Source organism: Lagopus muta, chromosome Z (assembly GCF_023343835.1).
Source record: "Lagopus muta isolate bLagMut1 chromosome Z, bLagMut1 primary, whole genome shotgun sequence".
Classification (NCBI taxonomy): domain Eukaryota; kingdom Metazoa; phylum Chordata; class Aves; order Galliformes; family Phasianidae; genus Lagopus; species Lagopus muta.
This window is the reverse complement of record NC_064472.1, coordinates 17,662,768-17,676,216: the sequence shown is the minus strand read 5'-3', so window position 1 is coordinate 17,676,216 and position 13,449 is coordinate 17,662,768. Positions and strand designations below refer to the sequence as shown.

At 54.1% G+C, this 13,449-nt stretch overlaps 2 protein-coding genes across 2 annotated transcripts; both read left to right on the top strand.

The window, feature by feature from the left end:
• Positions 1 to 5,798: 5,798 nt before the first annotated feature.
• On the top strand, positions 5,799 to 7,166 carry CCNO (cyclin O). The gene is made up of 3 exons (XM_048931194.1): positions 5,799 to 6,104; positions 6,177 to 6,362; positions 6,440 to 7,166. Exons 1-3 carry the CDS (start codon positions 5,865 to 5,867, stop codon positions 6,923 to 6,925), a joined length of 912 nt encoding a protein of 303 aa, XP_048787151.1. The 5' UTR covers positions 5,799 to 5,864; the 3' UTR covers positions 6,926 to 7,166.
• A 707-nt stretch (positions 7,167 to 7,873) lies between these two features.
• MCIDAS (multiciliate differentiation and DNA synthesis associated cell cycle protein) lies at positions 7,874 to 10,169 on the top strand. The gene is made up of 5 exons (XM_048931739.1): positions 7,874 to 8,317; positions 8,406 to 8,478; positions 8,752 to 8,936; positions 9,043 to 9,153; positions 9,272 to 10,169. Exons 1-5 carry the CDS (start codon positions 7,874 to 7,876, stop codon positions 9,656 to 9,658), a joined length of 1,200 nt encoding a protein of 399 aa, XP_048787696.1. The 3' UTR covers positions 9,659 to 10,169.
• Positions 10,170 to 13,449: the final 3,280 nt, after the last annotated feature.

Genomic DNA, 13,449 nt, shown 5'->3' with positions numbered 1-13,449 from the left:
AAATATACTTATCTTAACATTTAATGGGGATTTAAAAAAAAAAAGATCACAGTGGCTTTCTGCATATGCAGAGTATGCTTTGTGCCTGTGCTCTTCTGAATGGATGCATTTTCTTTTTGTTCCATGTATTTAATAAATACTTTTACTACGTTGTTGTTGTTTTCCCTCAAAGCATTAGTCAGACTCTCACGGAGTTAACCAGATCAATCTGTGTATGTTTCCTTCTCTTCTGAGAACCGGGTTTCTGGAAGTCAGATCTGCAGTATTAACTCTTTAATTCCCTGTGCTTTACATGATGTTATGATGTGGATTACTGACAAAAAACAAAACTCCATGACATTCCACATCACTGTATCATGCTAAATATATATGCATATATACAAACAAGCAATAATTAAAATGCATTACATATGTGGCTCTGGAATTACTGACTACACTCCCCCACCATCAAATTCCCTTGTGCTACACACTGGACATCCTCATTCTTCTCCATCACCCACCAAGTGGACCAAGGTCCCTAAGCAAAACAGTTCCAGGGAGAGGTTTGCCCTTCCCAGAGGCTGGAAGGACCCAACTGCTTTTCCCAGCATGTTCTTTACATGTACTACAGGGACCTTATCTCCCTGCACAGTGGGTAGGGAGCTGGATTAGGCAGGACCATCACAACAGATCCTCAAGTGTTGACCAACCAGGTGGCTTCTGCCAAATGCTTCTCCCAGTGCTTGAATGTTCTGCCACCGGTTGCTTTCAACATGGTTTTTAACTGCCCATTGTAGCGTTCAATTTTACCAGAAGCTGGTGCATGGTAGGGAATGCGATAAATCCATTCAATGCCATGATCTTTGGCCCAAACATTTACAAGAGAGTTTTTGAAATGAGTCCCATTGTCAGACTTAATTCTTTCTGGAGTGCCATGTCACCATAGGATTTGTCTCTCCAGGCCTAATATGGTGTTTTAGGCAGTAGCATGGGGTACTGCATTTTGCAAGCCACCAGTGGTTGCCTCCACCATAGTAAGCACATAATGCTTACCATTGCAAGATCGTGGCAAGGTGATATAATCAACCTGCCATGCCTCCCCATATTTGTACTTTTGCCATCGCCTTTCCTCCCAGAGAGGTTTCATCCTCTTGGCTTGTTTAATTGTGGCACATGTGTCACAGTCATGAATAACCTGTGCAATAGCATCCACAGTGAAGTCCACCTCTTGGTCTCTAGCCCATTTGTATGTTGTATCTCTTCCATGACGGCCCGAGGTCTCGGGCCCACCAAGCTAGAAATAATTCACCCTTGTTCTGCCAGTCCAGGTCTATTTGAGCCACCTCAATTCTGGCAGCTTGGTCTACCTGATGGTTGTTTTGCTGTTCTTCAGTAGCCCTGCCCTTGGGCACATGAGCATCTATGTGGTACACCTTTGCAGCCATATCCTTTATTCAGGCAGCAATATCTTTCCACAGTTCAGCAGCGCAAATAGGTTTACTCTTCTGTTGCCAGTTGATTTGTTCCAACTGCTGCAACCACCCCCATAAGGCATTTGCTACCATCCATGAGTCAGTGTAAAGACAGAGCATTGGCCACCTCTCCCGCTCAGCAACATCTAAGGCCAGCTGGGCAGCCTTTACCTCTGCAAATTGGCTCGATCTCCTTTCCCTTCAGTGGCCTCTGCAACTTGTTGTGTGGGGCTCCACACAGCAGCTTTCCATCTGCGATGCTTTCCCACAGTACAACATGATCCATCTGTGAACAGCAAATTTCATTTTCTGGTAGTTCATTGTATAGTGGGGCTGCTTTAGCTCACAGCACCAATTCTGCAGGTGGTGTTCCAAATTTTTTACCTTCAGGCCAGTCCATGATCTAGGATTCCTGGATTCCTCTAGGATTCCTGGATGGCTGAGGTTCCCCATCCGCGCTCGCTGCGTAATCAACGCAACCCACTTACTCCAAGTGGCATCAGTAGCATGATGGGTGGAGGGAACCTTTCCTTTAAACATCCAGTTCAGCACTGGCAGTCCAGGTGCCAGGAGGAGCTGTGTTTCACTGCCAATTACTTCAGAAGCAGCCCGAACCCCCTCATATGCAGCTAAGATCTCCTTTTCAGTTGGAGCGTAGCACTCTCCTGACCTGTATGCTCTACTCCAAAACCCCAGGGGTCGGCCTCGGCTCATTCCTGAGGCTCTGCCACAAACTCCAAGTGGGACCTTTCTCTCCAGCAGCAGTGTAGAGGATGTTCTTTACGTTCTGTCCCATCCGTACTGGTCCCAGGGACATGATTTGGGCTATCTCCTGTTTGATTTGCTCAAATGCCTGCTGCTGGTCAGAACCCTATGCAGAATTACTATTATTCTGTGTCACCTGATAAAGGGGGCTTACAATGAAGCTATAGTTTGGAACATGCATTCTCCAAAAGCCCACTATGCCCAGAAAAGATTGTGTCCCTTTCTTGCTAGTGCATGGAGACATAGCAGTGATTTTGTCAATCACATCTGCTGGGATGTGATGAAACCCATCTTGCCATTATACTCCCAGGAACTGGATTTCCTGGGCAGGTCCTTTCACTTTGCTTCACTTAATAGTGGAACCACCATGCAGAAGAATTTGGATTATTCACTCTCCTTCCTTGAAAACTACCTCTGATGTATCTCCCTACACAATGATATCACCAATATACTCCAGGTGCTCAGGAGCACCACCCTGTTCTGATGGAGTTTGGATTAACCCATGGCAAATGGTTGGGCTATGTTTCCACCCCTGGGGCAAATGGTTCCAAGTATACTGAATGCCCTTCCAGATGAAAGCAAACTGTGGCCTGCATTCTGTGGCCAAAGGAATGGAGAAGAAGGCATTGTCAGTGTCCATGGTGACATGCTGTATGGCTGCTTTTGACTACAGTTCATACTGGAATTCTAACATATCTGGCACAGCAGCACTCAGTGGGGGTTTGACCTCATTCGGGCCACAGTAATCTACCGTGAGCCTCCATTCTCCACTGGCTTTATGCACTGACCATATCATAGAATCATAGAATCACAGAATCAGAATCATAGAATCATAGAATCATAGAATCATAGAATGGCCTGGATTGAAAAGGACCACAATGATCATGAAGTTTCAACCCCCTGCTACGTGCAGGGTCACCAACCACCAGACCAGGCTGCCCAGAGCCACATCCAGCCTGGCCTTGAATGCCTCCAGGAATGCAGCATCCACAGCCTCCTTGGGCAACCTGTTCCAGTGCTTTGCCACCCTCTGTGTGAAAAACTTCCTCCTAATATCTAACCTAAACCTCCCCTGTCTCAGTTTAAAACCATTCGCCCTTGTCCTATCCATTTTGGGAAATTGATAACATGAGCACAAACACAATCACTATCTCAGCATTCCAAAAATGCATAAAGAACCAAGAGGAGAGCCTGGAAACTGGCTTAAACACTGTGTTGTTCGTAAAATCAGCTATTTCATCTGGGATGTAATTGTCAATATTCAAATCATACAACATTGAATACGGGTACCAGGCAGGTGTCTCATCAGTGCCCTTACTTGTTTGTATATTCATACAACTCCACAACAGGAAATGATGAACTTAGTAAGAAACCAGTAACTTCCAAAAAACATACTGGTCTTTAATCCTTCATGTTCTTCCTAAAATGAAGAACAGTTTCATAGCTGGCATTTGCTAAAAAAGAAAAAAACAAACCAACAAAAACACTCAGTACAGAGTCCGGAGCCTGGCAGACTGCCCCTACAGTCTAATCTATGAAGGTCAAAGCTAGCTACCAGTGCTCTGCAACTCTCTGACTTACAGAAATCCTTTTTCTTTTTTTCTGCTAATGTTAAACAGTTCAGAGTGCCTGCTTTCTCCACCAAAATCTGTCACGGAGTTATCTAGATCAATCTCTATCCAGCATGGGGCAGCAGGCCTGCAGGCCCACCGGCCCAAAAAAAGGGAAAGGGTAAAAGGGAGAGCAGGGAGATGGGAGCTGTGCCCAAAGACAGAACAGCAGCAACAATCTGAGAAGGAAAGTTGATTTTACTGAATTGCAAGATTACAAAATAGAATACAGTATAATTGGAATTGAGTCTAATAAGTCAAATAAAATGAGAGAGAGTGTCCGAAACCGAAGGCCTTGCTTTGAATTGAAGGTGGAATGGCTGAGGAGCCACCCACACACTGCCAGGCAGTGAGAGAGAATCCCATCACTTGTGGGTCTTATCTTCCCCTCTGAACACAGTGATGTCCTCTTGGATATGTAGCTCTTCTCATCTGAGAACCAGGTATCTGGAAGTGAGTCCACGGAACTGGAGTATTAACTCTTTAATTTCATGAGCTTTACAGGATGTTATGATGTGGAATACTGATAATAAAAATCATAAAACTATGACACAGACACAGAACAGCTCTTGCTGGATCCTTCTCACTGGGAGTCTCAACAAACTCATAGAACCACAGACTGCTTGGGGTGGAAGGGTTCTTAGATCTCACTCAGCCCCAAACCCCCTGCCATGGGCATGTTGCCCCCCACCAGCTCAGGCTGCCCAGTGCCCACCCAGCCTGGCCTCAAGTGCCCCCAGGGAAGGGCACCCACAGCTTCTCTGGGCAGCTGTGCCTCACAGCCCCCTCAGTAAAGCGTTTCCCCCAACAAGTAATCCAAATGTCTTCATTCTAAACATTTCCCCTTCATCCTATCTCTATTAGACCACATTAAAAAGTACTTCTTAGGTTGTGCTTTATTTTAAAGGCAGCTGTACTTTATTTTAAAGATACATCTTCCCCTTTGAAGGTATTTCCCTCAAACTCAGACTGCAGAGTTCCTATCTCCTCTGCTGCTGTTGGACTGGGGGCTGCTTGAATCTCCGTTGCATTTACACATCTCCATTTCTGCCAAAACTGCAGCATAGGAAGTTCCGCACAAATGTGCGCAAGAACTTCTTTACAGTGAGGTGACGGAGCACTGGAACAGGCTGCCCAGGGAGGTGGTGGAGTCTCCTTCTCTGGAGATGTTCAAGACCTGCCTGGATGCCTACCTGTGCTACCTGCTGTAGGGAACCTGCTTTGGCAGGGAGGTCGGACAATAATCTCTGGAGGTCCCTTCCAACCCCTACAATTCTGTGATTCTGTGATTTCCTGTAGCTTTCTTTCCCACCCTTTGACCCAGGTGAGCATCTTTTCCTAACCAACGCATCACAAAAGCAAATCATATCTGATTTAAATTGCCATGTTTGGCCTCAGTTCTGTTTCTTTAAGCCAAGGGTTGCAGTATAAGAACATCCTGATATCCCTCCGTTTGTGTGGAACAGTGCTCTGCCATATGAACAGTCAGCTGATGGGAGTAGCATGGAGACTTTGCAGGAGCCCTGCAGCACTCTGAATGTCTCCCGATACCTCCCCTTTTCTGTTCGTGCTGCGCTTCCTGGCAGCATCAAATGAAAATATTTCCATCGTGAGCTGTAGTTGTCAAAGCGCTCTGGGTTCTCAGTGAAAACTTTGGGACTCAGAAAGTCGTTTATTTCAGTAGCGGCAAAAAGGAGAACGCAGCAGTTTCAGGGTGCAAGGAGCGGGCTGTGGCATGAGTGGGTGTTGGGTACCTGTGTCCGGTGTTCTCCGTCCTTAGAGCATTCGTCGGAGCCTTCGCAGCAGTGCAACCGCGGTCCCCACGCCCAACACCGCGCGGCTCTCAGGCGCATCCCGGTCGCTTGGAAGAAGTGCGAAGGTGTGAGGAGCTGCGACGGCCCGGCTCCTCCTCGACTGTGTTCTGGGTTTTGTTTTGGAGACCGATTTCCTGCCTCTGCCCGCTCCCCGCCTCCCAGCGCTCAAATACCGCGGCGCAGCGCTGCCGCTCGGACACCGCTGCTGCGCGCGGCTCGCGCCCATGGTGGCGGAGGCGGACGGGCGGCGGGGAGCCACCCTGCAGCGGCTGAAGAGCGGCCCCAGGCCAAGGCACTGCCCGGCGCTCCTGCGGCGGAGCCGGCGGCTGAAGAAGGAGGAGACGAGCGCGGAGAGCCGCCTGGAGCTGCAGACCTTCCGCGAGTACGGGGAGAGCTGGTACCTCTCCCGCAAGGCGCTGGAGAGCCGCTTCCAGCCGCGGGAGCCGCTTGCCCGGCAGCCGCAGGTGGGGACTTCGGGGAGAGTGGGGCCCGGTCCGGCCCGGCCCGGCCCGCTCATCCCGCTTCTGTCCGCGCAGGTGACCGCGGAGGCGCGCTGCCTGCTGATCAGCTGGCTCATCCCCGTGCACCGCGAGCTGGGGTACTCCTTCGAGGCGTTCTGCCTGACCGTCAACATCATCGACCGTTTCCTAGACACCACCCCGGTGGCCGCCGACTGCTTCCAGCTGCTCGGGGCCACGGCTCTGCTCCTCGCCTGCAAGCAGGTACGGCCGAGTGAGTGCGAGCCGGTCGCCCTCGCGCCCCAGCAGCCCCTTTCCTCGCTCCGTCCTTCCCCCCACAGGTGGAGATGCACCCCCCCAGAGTCAAGCAGCTCCTCGCCCTCTGCTGCAACGCCTTCAGCAGGGAGCAACTCTGCAACCTGGAGTGCATCGTCCTGCACAAGCTGGGTTTCAGCCTGGGCGCGCCCACCGTCTCCTTCTTCCTCGAGCATTTCACCCGGGTGCGGCTGGAGGCTCCGGGCGCCGACTCCGGCGAAGCGGCGGACGCGGGGAGCCTGGCGCGGGGCGTAGCGGAAATCAGCCTGGCCGACTACACCTTCACCAAGTACCCGCCGTCGCTGCTGGCCGCGGCCAGCCTGGGGCTGGCGGACCGGCTGCTCCTGCACCGCTGCCCGCTGGACCTGCGGGTCAGCGGGTACCGGCGGCAGGAGCTGCGGAACTGCATGGCTGAGCTGCGGCTGCTCGTGTCGCTCAACGCCGCGACGCTGCCGCTCGTGGTGCCCGCGGAGGTGCTGCGGAAGTGCCTGTGGCTGAGGGACGGCGAGTGACGGCGGGGCTGCGGGAGCCCCGCGCTGCGCGTCGCCTCTGGTCGGGAGGTGACCGTGTGTGGCACCGCGAGGAATATGCGCGTGATCGCTCACTGATCAGAGATTGTTTTGTGTTTCTGCATCCAGCGTGTAAATAATACACACATAGCCGGGTACCGCGTTATTTATTCGGGGGGCTGTCCGTAACGGCACCCGAGCGGGAGGAGAGCCCGAGAGAAGCGAAATAAACTCTATTCCTGTACATCAGCTGCGCGTGGTTCATTGCCTGGGGCAGACGGGGGGTGGAGGAAGGTGCGCGGGCGCAGCGGGGATCACATCGACAATCAGGTCCCATTAACAATTAACCCGCCAGAGTGATCTCCTGTTTCACACCGTGTGCTGGCTCGGTGATGCTCGTGATCAGGAAGAAAAAAGCAAAACATAAGTTCGGCGCAATGTAAGAGAACGGAACGGTACAAAAGACACTACGGGACTGCTAACTTTCCTGGCCAGCCCGTGACCCCGGGCGAACTCCCAGCCAAGTGGCCGTGTGGCACCGGGAAAAAATAAAGGGGAAAAAAAAAAAAGGTAGAGTAAGTTTAAAAAATTAACAGGAGAGACGTAACACGACAGCGATCTTTCTTTATTTCGTTGCCCGTCCGCGCATAGAGGTGCGTAGGGGGGACCGCACCCACACCGCGTGCACGATGCCACTGGTCAGGTTGTCTGTCCCCGTCGTACGCCGTTCAGCGGGAAGCCCCGACACGGCGCGGAGCCACGGCGCGGAGTCCCAGCGCGCAATCCGACTCCCGCCCACCTCCCCCCGCCGGGACCCGCGGCGGCAGTCCGGGCCCGGGGCGGCCATGCGGCGCTCGGGGTGGGGGCTCTGCGCGGCGGCTCCGCCCCGCCCCGACAGCCCAGCGGCACCGCGGGCGCGGGTTCCGCGGGCGCGGGCGCGGGGTTGGCGGGATGGTTCCCCGCCCCGGCAGAGGGATGGAGGCGGGCGGGCATCCCGCGGGCTGGCTCCGGCCCCGGCTCCCCGCGGCCCCACTGCGCGCCGAGCGGGGAGCGGAGCAGAGGCGTCGGCCAGGTCGGGGGCGACGCGACGGCATGGAGCAGGGCGGCCGCCGGGCTTTCGGCAGCATCTGCCCCAACCGGGCGCCGGGCCCGCCCGTCCGCGGAGCTAAAAAGCCCGCGCGGTCCAGCGGGGCGGCGGCGGGGACATCTCCGACGGGGCTGAGCCCTCGCGGACCCGAGCCCCGGCCCCGCCGCGGCCCCTCCGGCCCGGCCCCAGCTCTCTCTCACCGCCGTCTCTCGCCGCCCACGGCGCACGCCGCCCGTGACTGGCAGGAGCTGGTAGCCCGCGGCCCCGTCCTCCCAGCCGCCATGGTCGGCCCCGCCGCCCCACCGCAGGTAACCCCGCAGGTCATCCTGCGCGGCTCCGGCAGTTGCGGCTGTCGGAGCCAACTCCACCTCTTCACCGGTCTTCATTCGTCCCCAGGGCCCGTGCCTGCAGGATGAGCCGGAGTTCGATTTCCAGGATCTCAGAGATGCTGTCCATGATTTTATGTCTGGCAAGTAGATGTCCATCCTCTCCTGGCCAGATGTGGAGTAACGCAGTGTCTGCGTGCTGCGTTCGGTCTGCTTCTGTTTTTGCTTTCTCGGGTGTTTGGATGCTTGTGACGGCCGACACGGCAGCGCGTCCCCTTGGGGGTAGAACTGAAACCCAGGTGGGGCCAGTGCACACAGCAGGGACACGGCCGCCGGGGGGTGCTCAGAACGGGGACGGTGAGTCAGGGTCTGAACCCCCAGCCCTATGCCATCACCCTCTGGGTTTTTCTCTCCAGATGCCTCCACCTGGGTGCCCCCACCGCCGGACTGCGCTGACTTCGACTTCTCCCTCGGTGAGGACGTGGCCTTCGGCACCTGTGTGGAGCGCCCGCAGCCCCCGGAATCCCTGCAGCCGTGCTGGCGGGACGCGGCCGAGAGACAAGGGCAGGCACTTGGAGATGCTCTGGAGGAAAACAGCCAGGTAGGGCCCGGGCCGAGCCGTCATCCCGCTGGGGACGCTGGCACGTCCCCGTGTTCCTCAGGCGCCGGAGCTGTCCCGAGCGCCCACTGTCCGCTCGTGCCCGCAGCTGCAGGAGGCTCTGGCGCAGAAGCAGGAGGAGCTGGAGACGCTACGGGAGAGCAACGTGCAGCTGAAGGAGCTGGCGAACCAGGCTCGGCAGCTGGCCACGGTGCTCGACGTGAGTGCCGCCCACCGACAGTGCGGGGCGCGGGGCGGCCGGGCCGCACAGAGCGTGCCGGGGCGAGGCGCTGCGGGGCTACGGGGCGGTGCGCTGAAGCCTCTCTCCCCTCCGGCAGAAGCTGATGCTCCCGGCGCGCCCCGGCGGCGCGGCTCTTCCTCCTCCCGCTCCTCCTCCTCCCGCCGGGTGCTGCGGGCGCGCGGAGGCGGCGGGCGTGGGCGGCATGCTGCGGGCGGTGTCGGCGCAGTGCCGCGCGGCTCTGCGCAGCCTGGCGGGCAGTCCCGCCGCCAAGCGCCCGCGGCTCCACGGCGCCTTCCGCGGGCTGCGCACCGCGCGCGCGGCCGTCCCGCTGAGCGCCGGCGACGCGGAGCTGGAAGGCGGCGGCAGTCTGCGGGTGGCCTTCGGTGAGCAGGGCGGCATCCGCACGTTGGCCTTCCCGCAGGGCAACGCGTTCACCTTGCACACCGCCGACGGAGGGTACCGCTTCCGATGGGTGCCGCGCTGAGAGCCCGCGGGGTGCCCTCCCGGCAGCGCTGCTCTCTGGGGCGAGAATGGGCAACTTTTCGGATGCCCGAGGACTTTGCGCTGCGGAAGGGCGGGAAGAGAGAGCGCTGTGCACGCGCGTGGCCGAGCAGCCGATCGGCTGCCTGCCCTCGGGAGGTGCTGCGGCGCGGGGATTTGGGGAGAACTGCATCGGCCCGGCTGATAACTCGCCGTCAGTATGCGGGCTAATGGATGCGGAGCCACCGTATTGCGCAAATCTGCCCGACTTGCGCAGTGGAACACAGAATCGTCGCTGGAAAACGGCTGCTGAAAACTACAGCTGTGACAAGAGCAGCGGCTGCAGACAGCCTGTGCCACAACGAGCGTGCCCTCCACTGTATTTGGATGTGGCTGCCCTCCGCATCGTGATGTTTTAAATCCACAGTGTTTACAAATTGCAGTTTGTCATTCATGTCTGCTACTGTCCATGTGTGCTTGCACTCAGTGCGATGATTAAACAGTGCCTAAAATTGCCTTTGGTTTGTACTTATTTAGCACTGCAGCATTTTGCATTACACTTACGTATTTTCTTTCATCAGAGCAAGTCCAGCAGCAAGCTGTGCTTCCACATGGAGCTCCTTTGCTCCCTGTGCCCAAGCAGAAAACTTCAGGGTGGAACACACTGCTGCTATTGCTCAGTGCTGTTGCCTGAAGCAAGAAGTGCCGCTGACACTCAGTCTCATGAGTGGATATGTGTCACTTGCCCCCATGGCTGGAGAGCTGAAACACCAACTGCACAAAATGACCCCCCCACTCCTTTCCTGTGATACATGAACGAGTGAAGGCACCGTTCTTTGCCCAGGATGGAGATTTGGTACCTGTGAAATGATTGTTTTTTCCACTTCTCTACACTTGGATGTCCCAGAATGCCATACAGGCTAGCAGAAAACCAGCAGCACTGTGCTGTACCACTGTGGCGGCAGCCATGTTCCATGGTCTCAGTGGAACATGTCTTAGGGCAGCTGCAGCTCTGCCCTCAGTGTTGTGCGTGTGGTTCCTTGGAGACAGTAGAGATCCGAGCGTCTGAGACCCTCAGTGTCTGTGGTCCTTCAGTGCCTATGGACCTCCAGCATCCATGTCCCCCAGTACTGCAATCATTCAGCAGCTGTGGCCCTGCTCTCTGGCAGTGACATTGCAGCAGGGCTGGGGTTGGGATGCTGAGGGCTTGTCCCTGGGACAAGTACAGAGTCATTCAGTTCTTAGAGAAAGACCTTTATTACTGTGGCAGAAATACTGTGTGAGAGGGCAGGAGAGAAAACCTGTGCTGAGCTGCACTCAGAGCGTAAACTGATAACACAAAGTAGCTTGTACAGATATTTCCTCTGTATGCAGACATAGATATATGCAGAATATATATATAGATACATATATAGATGTAGTTCATAATTCTCATAGACATTCCTAGTGACATGTAAGAAATGCAGAATTCTGGGGGTTGCAACAACAAAATGATCACTCTATGACTGTTGCTAGCACTGTTTTTACTGCTGCTTTGTCTTTTCAGAGCTAAAGGTAAATGCTCATTCACTTAATCTTGCAGTTAACTACACTACACTACACTTGATCTTAGCCAAAAGGCTGAGAAGCAATAAAGAGGTAAAGGGTGATAAGAGGTAAGGGGTTTGGGAGCACCTCAGGTTCTGTTCTCCTCTATCATTCCAGTTATAGGGAATAATGAGGCACTAAATATAATGGGCCAATGGATTAATACCTGGCTCAGAGCCTGGTGTGCCTGGCAGGGATTTGGGTTTTTTGACCTCTGCTCTGTTTGCACAAGACGAGGCTGGCTGGCAACCGATAGGAGTAACTTCTGCCACCGGTGGAAAGGGGTCTTAAGACGCGAGTTGGAAAGGCTCATTCATAGACCTTTAAACTAGGTATGAAAGGGGATGGAGGTGTAACCGGGGTCACTGGAATGGAGCCTGTATGTCACGTCCAGTGCTTGTAGGAGAGGGATATGCTAGTAAGATCCCACAGTCTTGTGTCTTGGTGAAGGAAGAGGACAACTCAGCCTTTTGTAGGAGAACATGAGGGTTGACGTGAGGTTTGTGGCTATGGAAACACCTGAGTACGGTCATGAAGGTATTAGGGCTACTGCCACTCAAAAGGAGGCCCAGTTCAGGTGCCCCACTAATGCACACAGCATGGGCAATAAACAGGAGGAGCTGGCGCCCATTGTGCGGTCAGAAAGCTATGATACAGCCATCATGGAAATGTGGTGGAATTACTCACACAGCTGGAGTGCTGTGATGGATGGCTACCGACTTTTCAGAAGAGACAGGCAAGGCAGGAAGGTGGTGGTGTAGCCCTCTATGTTAAGAAAGAATGTGAATGTGTGGAAATTCATGATGGTGATGATAGGGCTGAGATCTTATGGGTCAGAATAAAAGTGAAGACCAATAAGACTGATATTACTGTGGGAGTCTGCTACCAGGATGAAGAGGCGGGCAAGATGCTTTATAAACAGTTGGGTGAGGTCTCAAGGTCACTCCCGCTCGTTCTTGTGGGGAACTTCAACTTCCCAGACATCTGCTGTATTTGTAATATAGCAGATAGGGAACAGTCCTGGAGGTTCCTAGAGTGTGTGGGAGATAAACTCCTGACACAGCTAGTGAGGGAGACAACGAGGGGAAGCAAAATCCTGGGCCTGCTGTTTGTTAACAGAGAAGATCTCTTGGGGGATATAAAGGTTGGAGGCTGTCTGGGGCAAAGTGATCACAAGATGCTAGGTTTCTAGATCCTTGTTGAACCATGGAGGGGAGTCAGCAGAACTGCCACCTTGGACTTCTGGAGGGCAGACTTTAACTTTCAAGGACCATGGTTGAGAGGATCACATGGGAGCTATTTTTGAAGAGCATGGGAGCCCAGGAAGGCTGGGAATACTTTAAGGAAGTTATTTTAAAGGTGCAGGAGCTGACCCTCCCCAAGTCATGGAAGACGAGCCAACAGGGAAGGAGGCCGATCTGGCTGAACAGAGACCTTTGGCTGGAACTCAAGAGCAAAAGAAAAGTTTATGGCCTTTGGAAAAGTGGGCAAGCTACGTATGATGATTACAGGTATGTAGTGAAGCTGTGCAGGAAGAAAATTAGAAAAGCCTAAGCCCAGCTAGAACTGAAATTGGCCACTAAGGTAAACAATAAATACTTTTGTAAACGCATCAACAGCAAGAGGAGGGCTAGGGAGAATCTCCATCCCTTGTTGGATGCCAAGGGCAACTTGGTGACCAAGGATCAGGATAAGGCTGAGGTGCTTAATGCCTTCATTGCTTCGGTCTTTAATAGTAAGACTTGTTACTCCCTGGGAACAAAGCCCTTTGCACTGGTAGAAAGGGATGGGGAACAGAAGGGCCCTGCTTTATCTCTGAGGTGGTTTTGGACCTGCTCTGAAGGCTGGATACTCACAAGTCCATGGGGCCGGATGGATTGCACCCTAGAGTGCTGAGGGAGTTGGAGGATGTGGTTGCCAAACCACTCTCCATCATTCTTTGGCAGTCCTGGCTAACCAAGGATGTCCCAGCAGGCTGGAGACTGGCAAATGTGACGCCCATCTTCAAAAAGGGCTGGAAAGGTGATCCTGGTAGCTACAGACCTGTCAGTCTCACCTCAGTGCCCGGAAGGTTGTGGAACGGATAATCTCGGAAGCCACCATGGACCAGTTAAAGGTCAACCAGGGGATCAGGCCCTGTCAGCATGGGTTTACGAATGGTAAAGCCTGTCTGACAAAGCTGATTTCATTCTATGGCAAGGTGACCTG